Below are 8,128 nucleotides of genomic sequence, written 5' to 3' on the forward strand. Positions count from 1 at the left end.
AGTGTGTGTGAGTGAGTGAGTGAGTGTGTGTGAGTGAGTGAGTGAGTGTGAGTGAGTGTGTGTGTGTGTGTGTGAGTGAGTGAGTGAGTGAGTGTGTGTGTGTGTCATCCAGAGAACAAACATCTGTGTTATGTCATTTGTTATTTCTATATCTCTTTTATTTCCTAATACTCCTTTGACTTCTTTTTGTTTTATGTTGACTGGTTTTATATGGATATCTTGTGATGAGAGAGAGATCTAGTAAAGAGATTCTAGCTGAACATTTAACACCCTATTGCTTTTATAAATACATACTAAAATATGATAAAACACATGAAGTGACATCTTTCTACTACTTTGTAACAGGCATTTGACTACATTTCTACAGAATGATTTAAACTGTTTACTATTTCCCTCTTTTTAAGCTTTATGATTGCCAGTTTTCATAAAAACAGAAACAAAGAGCTGAAGTGTTTTGCGAGACTGCCAGAACCTGATAAAGCCCACAACAAACAGGGATCATCACACTCGGCCAAAAATCTGATCTGCTATTTCTACAGCGTATGCAAACACGGTTCATTCCTGTGATGATGCTAATGCTGGGCAGAGAAGGCTCACTTCAGACAACATGCCAATCAGTGCTGGAGATCAGTCTGCCATCGGTCTCAAATTATTCTAGGAAGGTATTTGTACTTGGTCTTTTCATATTCGGAGAGCAACCAGACCAGTAAAAAACGCATGAAGTACCCAAACATCAAGAGTTTTGCCTAAGGACACAGAATTATTCCTTGCAAGAGGTATTTTACCCAGCACACACGGTAACTTTAACGCTACACTGTGATCTTTAAACACTGTAAATATAAGCTAGTATTTCCATTTTGTAAAAAGGCTGATCCAACAGCAAACTAGTCCCTCTTAAACTTCCAAACCATCACTGAGAGCACAAAAGAGGGAGCGCATGAGAATGTTCGGTTTTTTTAAACTGACTATATTAAATTGGAATCCTGAATGTAATGTAACTGAATACAATTTTTTGAGAACAGTAACTGTAAGAGGATTATAGCATGTAATGTATGTAAGAGGTGTATTACAGTGTTACTAGTCAATGTGTCTACTCTTGTCATACATTCACCTCGAAGCACTTAATGCAGAGCAGGTGCTTTTATTTGTCATTTATAATTTAGTGATTTACGCTATATTTATGCTTTCAAATTATAGACAAAAGATTGTTTTTATTTTATGTGACATTTACGTTTTAAATCTTTTTGCACATAACTCCTAGCATAGGTTACATTGATACAGATTCACTCAAAAGTGAGGGGGAATTTGAAGGAGACCAAAACCTCCCCTTCATTTTCCTCTGTGAGTTACCCGTGTCTTTATCTGAGTGACTCAGAGCTCTGGTGATAGAAGTGTTGTATCTGCTCAGTACACCGTCTCTGAGACACATCTTTAGTAAAGTGCCTGGGTTTAGAGTTGATTAACACATCCAAGCAGCTTTACCAGGACTGACTGAAGTAGTATTAGAGCCAGTATAAAATATAGCTATATAGGACATTTGAGCCAGCGATGTGTAAACGTTTCTGAGCAATAGTATGATCATATTGCTCACAGTTTAGAATAACAGTAAAATCATCATAAAACTTGTGAAATAACGCAAATGGAAGCATATAGGAACTTTGAACAAATAACATATGTTAGATAAATCAAAATTCTCTCATATTTTTATATTTCAGCTTCTTTCTAGCTCTGCTCACTTCATGGGATGCTTTTCCCCCCATGTACTGTACGCTTTGCCATCACTGTCTGCTCCAGTTCAATGATTTAAATAAATTAATTAATTTGTGGAAGAAAAAAAAGTTCAGAAGTTTAAGTAAATGAAGAGTTTCATATGGAACAACAGTTCAGTGTTAATTCTTGATTTCCATGTGTAGGCTGTGTGTGCGAGGTTTACCTGTAAACACACGAGTCAATAATCATCAACACTCGCATATAACACGAACAAATTATACTTAAAGCATGGAAAAGTCTGAGCGTATCTACAAACATTCGCTACGCGTTACAGAAGAAAATCTGGCTCACCTGTCTGACTCTGAGACTGTCCCGTACAGAGAGCGAGCATTCAAGCACAACACACAGCAAAAATACATGCGCGATAAACGACGAGCTGTACATGGCCGTCTGATAAAAACATCAACCACGATTTCCATGTGTAGGCTGTGTGTGCGAGGTTTACCTGTAAACACAGGAGTCATTTAATCATCGACACTCGCATATAACACGCACAAATTATACTTAAAGCATGGAAAAGTCTGAGCGTATCTACAAACATTCGCTACGCGTTACAGGAGAAAATCTGGCTCACCTGTCTGACTCTGAGACTGTCCCGTACAGAGAGCGAGCATTCAAGCACAACACACAGCAAAAATACATGCGCGATAAACGACGAGCTGTACATGGCCGTCTGATAAAAACATCAACCACGTTTTAGATGTGCATTATCCAGCAGAGCCGCTCACGCGAAACAGAAGCAGACCGCGAGTCACAGTAGAGTAGAGTTGAGTAGAGTTGAGTCTCGCATCGCTGCGCTCGCGCTGGGGGTAGACGGTTTTTTGGTGACGCAAATCACCGGAATTCCGGCGCCTCCTTCAAAGGTCACCGACTTCCGCATTAATCAGAATTTACTTACATATATGCATTAAGCAGACGCCTTTACACAAGCAGCTTACAGTACATTTAAGCTATGCATTTTACATGCCTGAGCTCGACTGCCTTCAGCAAAGAAGACTGAAAATGATCAACACACGAGATCTGTCAATCACAGCAACCTTGGGAGTTTGAATTATCCACCAGAGACAAATTAGGACTAATCTGATCTCTTTGATGTTAGAGATGCTCTTGAATAATACAAAAATCAAAGTCACTACCACTATCTGACAAACATCACTGAATTCACACCTGGCTCATGGGATACATTCCAGTCGCTCACTTGGTATTTAGACGTGCTAATTAACATTCCAAACTGTAGGGATACATATTCAGTATATTCAGTCCAAAAGGCAAAATGCACATGACAAGTGAACAACAAGTGTACATAGATATATCTCTTTGATAGATGCTGCATTAGAAATCACATACTGTCTGAGTACACTGCTGAAAAACATTAAAAAAAAACAATAGAAACCATCACAGAATTTGTAATGGTTTTACTGGTTATAATGGGAATTGTATTGGTTTTAATGGAAACTGTGATGGTTTCTATTGTTTTTTCAGCAGGGTAGGTAATGCTTTTGAAAAAGTAATTACTTAGTAACGTTAAAAAAGCATAGAAAAGTGGGGTGACCATAAATCCTCTTATTCCTGAATATGTCCTGGCTGGATTTCCCGGGTTTTGGCTTTGTTTTCCTATTGACAGTCCTCATACATTATATGCACATTGATTATTCTTTACATCTCCACAAGAGGGCACTACTAACATGAACGCCGCTTAACTGCGCTTTAGCGGCTATAACAAATGTGAAAAATGGCTGATCACCCCATGTTGATAATCTCCAAAATAGCACGTACATACAATAATAACACAGTATACAATACATAAACATCTCACATTGAAGAAGAACATAGAAATACCTAGAAGTATGCTAAATAGGAATGGTAATACAGGTGGGCGTGACATTAATTGGCTACTGTTATAACACAAAAAAACTGCCGATTTCTCAGTTACAAGAGAAAATATATATCATCAGTATTCACTTACTTCACATGCACGCACACAGTGACCGAACATAAATCGAACTTAATGGCAATCAAGCGTCATTGGACTAGTTAGAGTGAAGCTGGTCCACTCTCACATGCACACTGCATATGCTTTTTATTTTCAATCTGTTTTCTGCCTCAGCACGGGATGCTGCGGTAACACTATGCACTCTGATTGGTCAGATTCATCCGGGACATTCAAGAACATCAGGGCCGTTTGTGCAGCCGTCCCAGAATTTAGGGACTGTATTCTCTCATCTAACAAAAGGTCTGCATCCTGACATCAATTATCCTCAGGTAAGGCTGGGAGCTGAATGGACTAAGCCACAACTCATGTGTAAGTCCTACTTTCAATGACCACACTGGCTGCCCATGTGACTGGGAACACCTGGCTGACCTTCCCCACTGGCCAGAGGGATCAACAATCATGACCACATCACTGATCTCTAGTGTCCTCTTTTCTGTCTTCCACTTCTGGCGAGCTTGGAGACTGGGTAGGTAATACCCAAGTAATCAGATTGAGGTCAGCTATACCCGAGGAGGTATACCCAAGGAGCTTTGAGTTGAGGATACCTTCAACTTCAATCAAGACTGTTCTCAGTACCTCCTCTGTGACAGTCTGGGCTTTGATGGTCACTTTTGAGTGGATCTCCCTCTCCCAATAACCGCCGAAGTGAGGTGGGTTGTAGACAAATTTGATCTGCTGGCTGGTGAGGTGACTTTGTAGTACTTACTGCAGAGCAGCAAAGGATTCACTCAATTTGTGTTCTCCCTCTTTGAAGTTGGTGCCCTGGTCACACAGCAACTCATAACAGTTTCCCTCTATAGGCATTGAACCATTGTAGGGCCATCAGGAATCAGTATGAGTGAATCCTAGTAAGAGTGTCAAGATAGGCTGCCCTGATGGTCATGCACTTGAATATTATGCTTTATCTCTTCTCGTTACGCCAACCAATCTTAATTTGAAAGGTGGCTGAAACAGTCCATGTCCATTGAGTAGAAGGCTGGTCTGAAGTACCTCTGTCTGGTAAATGATAAGTCAGCCATTAAGGGAACTTCTGGGTGGCCCCTCCATTTTCTGCACTCCACACACTGGCATTGGTGTCAGTAGACAGCTTCACAGCCTCTTGATATACAGTATGTCCTTCTTATTTTGGCAAACAATCACTCTGAGCCAGGGTGGTGCAGTCTCTCATCATAATCCCTGATGATTAGTCTGGTGACAGGACTCTAAAGGGTCAAGGACAATTGGATGTACAGCATCCACTTCCAGCAATTACAATGATGCAAGCGGCTTCCTACTTTAATCAGTCCTATAGCAGCGTCAAGTTTGGGAGAGAGTGAAGCCACTCTGCTTGTGCCTGATACTGGTTTGCCTTACCTCAGAAGACTTGGATCTGATGGAAAACTTGACTGATGGAGGATTTGGCATAGGTGTGGTTACAGTTACTGACCCACAGAAAACAGACTGGTTTAACTCACTGCTTTGATCTTCAAGAGATAATGGGGGTTGCTCAGGCCAGATATCTGGTGGCAGCTTGAGGAATGGTGGTCCCTAACTACCACAGCCCCCTACTTTGAGGTCCTGGATGGATGATCTGGATGGATGTTCTGAGTGATGCCGGTCCACAATCTGATTTGTGCTGCAGCCTGGAATTAAACCAAATCATGCTGGTTTCGTCTGGCCAGAGGAGAACTGGCCCCCCGACTGAGCCTGGTTTCTCCCAAGGTTTTTTCTCCATTTCTGTCACCGATGGAGTTTTGGTTCCTTGCCGCTGTCGCCTCTGGCTTGCTTAGTTGGGGACACTTACAGACACTATTGAAAGAGAACTGAACTGAGCTGGATTATGACTGAATCAACGATGAACTGACTTTAACTAAAATATTGACTGTTTACTATTGTCTTCTTTTTAGAGCTGCTTTACAGCAGAATTTAATTTTGTTTGCATTATTGACACTATTTTCCTGTATAATACTGTAAAGCTGCTTTGACACAATCTGTATTGTATGAAGCGCTATATACATAAAGGTGCCTTGACTTGACGAGACTTGGAGAGATGCAACTTCCACTTGACCTTCTTTGTTCTCTGTCAGCAGGTAGGCCATTGAAACGTATGCCTGTTCTGGTACATCACAGAAGATGTGGCTCTCGTGTCTAAAGGATGGGAGATCCATTTGCAAGCTGGAGTAACATATGGGCAGACATATCTCCTCTAGTCCACTCAACTCTTTCTCCTATGCAGACCACAAAGTGAGTAGGTCCTCTAGTAACTGTGAGTCACCCCAGTTATGTCTCTTATCCCACAGGCGCTGCACCAGTATCTTTGCTCTAGTAGCATAAGGGATGATATCACAGAGTCAAATTGGCTTGCCGGTACACTGTAAATGTTGCACATTATCATGGTGGATCAGTGTTTACCTCAATGAGTGTAGCACGGAGGGTCAGACTGACAGGTGGAGGTGAGTAATTGCTGATGAACAATTGATGGCCCATTGCCGCAGTTCAAAGCTGCCAAAGGCTAGGAGTGAACAGAGCTGATCAACCAAGTCTTTGGCCTCTTCCTTGGAGGTAAGGCTGTGTAGACCAGGGGTCTCCAGCCCTGCTCCAGGAGAGCTACCTTCCTGCATATTTCAGCTCCAGCCCCAGCCCCAGGGTTGCTCAGGGTTACTTGATAATTACAGGGAGGTGTGTCGGAGCAAGGTTGGAACTGCAGGCTGGGAGCTCTCAAGGAGTGGAATTTGAGATCCCTGGTGTAGAAAATTGTCAACATTGAATGAATTTTCAATGACCTCCCTGACCTTGTACCAGGCTGGCTGTGATCCGTGACATGCCTTTGCAGGGCGTATGTGGCACAACAGGGACTGCACGACGTGCCAAAGTGAAATACCTTCCATTGATACACATCAGGATGTTGCTCTGGCTTTAAAACCCTCCACTGGAATCGGAGTAAGGGCATGTTATCATGGAATAGCCTCACCTCGGCTATATGAAACGTACCTCGGATATTGCTGCTTATGGCTGTGGAGTGCTCATGGAAACAGAGTAACACTGCCATCAGTGATGGACCTAATGTGAGTCCTGGAAGAACCTGCTTTTGCAATTATGCTCTACCATATGGTGGGGAATATACCACGACTCTGTGGAGCTCTCCACCTTACTTGGCACCAGCTTTACTAAAAAGCCAGCTTCTTTCAGCTTAGTGATCTTAGCCTGGTAGGTTGAAGCATGATCTTAGTTCTTTAGCAGCTTCCTTTCTTCACTCCAATAGGTGTGATAAGATTCAAGCAGTCTGAACTAGGCATGGGCCAATTACCGGTTTCAAGGTATACCGTGATTTGAAAATTTCACTGTTTCAAAACCACTAACATTTTCCGTTATACTGTTCCTGCGGTATGCGCTATTTTTCATGTCCCACCCTCCCCCTCTTGCTGGTGCGAGCAGTCAGTCACGTGTGTATATGACGGCCGAAAGAGCTTCCCCTGGAACTTACGCGATCGGCAACCGGCCGTTTTTTGTCTTAGTGCAGCTCGTCTCTGTTCTGGACTTGTACAAACTGCGTTGCAATGCAATAATTTTCCAAAATGTCATTTATGTGAAAATATGAAGTGTGTAAACGCCGGTTAACAGAGGCCTGAAATGCTGAAGATGGACGCAAAGAGAAAAAATACTGTAGTTGGCAGATCACTCACTGTTCATGATGAACAAACTATTGGAAGAAAATCCTAAATATTGATTTGGGGGTTTATATGAATGTGTTTGTGAGGGGAACTGACTGTCTTCAGAAAAGTTTAGATTGCAGATTTAGAAAGTTTAGATTTAAAAAGTTTAGATGCAATTCATCGACTGGCCGCTAGAGGTTGGCTCCAAAAGGGAGTCAGTTCCATAGACTCCCCATGTTAAAATGCCCAACTTTAGAGCAGAAAAATATGTTTACAGCCTGGTACAAAAAGTGGTTTTGGTCTATATAGCTAATTTTGCCCTTCATGACAACTGTGAGGGGGGTGAGTTTTTTTTATAAGTCATCCGTTTAAATTATATTAAGTCAAGTCAAGTCAAGTCACCTTTATTTATATAGCGCTTTTAACAATACAGATTGTGTCAAAGCAACTGAACAGCATTAATTAGGAAAATAGTGTGTCAATAATGCAAAATGACAATAGTAAACACAAATTTTTCGGTTAAAGACAGTTCATCATTGAATTCAGTGATGTCAACATCCAGCCCAGTTTAAATAGTATCTTTGACGCGCGGTGATGCTCTTCGGAAACCTACGGGTGACGTCACAGACACTACGTCCATAGGTGCGTCCAAAATCGCGTACTTATGCACTATTCTATGACGTGTTGTAGTATAAATAGTGTGAGTAGTGTGTTCACACTGAAAATTCCAAAA

The 8,128-nt window shown here is 41.8% G+C and overlaps 1 protein-coding gene across 2 annotated transcripts in view; it reads right to left on the minus strand.

Annotated features, from left to right (window-relative positions):
* The window catches only part of LOC107698430 (interleukin-17 receptor C), a 16,360-nt gene extending 13,636 nt beyond the window's left edge, over nt 1-2,724 (minus strand). The window contains exon 1 of one of the 2 annotated variants that reach the window (XM_016499443.1): nt 2,345-2,724. In XM_016499443.1, the coding sequence (XP_016354929.1) occupies nt 2,345-2,437 (93 nt within the window). In that variant the 5' untranslated portion in view covers nt 2,438-2,724. Of the gene's footprint in view, nt 1-2,061; nt 2,166-2,344 lie in introns of those variants that run through there. The other variant, XM_016499442.1, reaches the window with a different exon arrangement.
* Nucleotides 2,725-8,128: the final 5,404 nt, after the last annotated feature.

Source organism: Sinocyclocheilus anshuiensis, unplaced genomic scaffold (genome assembly GCF_001515605.1).
Source record: "Sinocyclocheilus anshuiensis isolate Anshui unplaced genomic scaffold, SAMN03320099.WGS_v1.1 scaffold1662, whole genome shotgun sequence".
Classification (NCBI taxonomy): Eukaryota; Metazoa; Chordata; class Actinopteri; order Cypriniformes; family Cyprinidae; genus Sinocyclocheilus; species Sinocyclocheilus anshuiensis.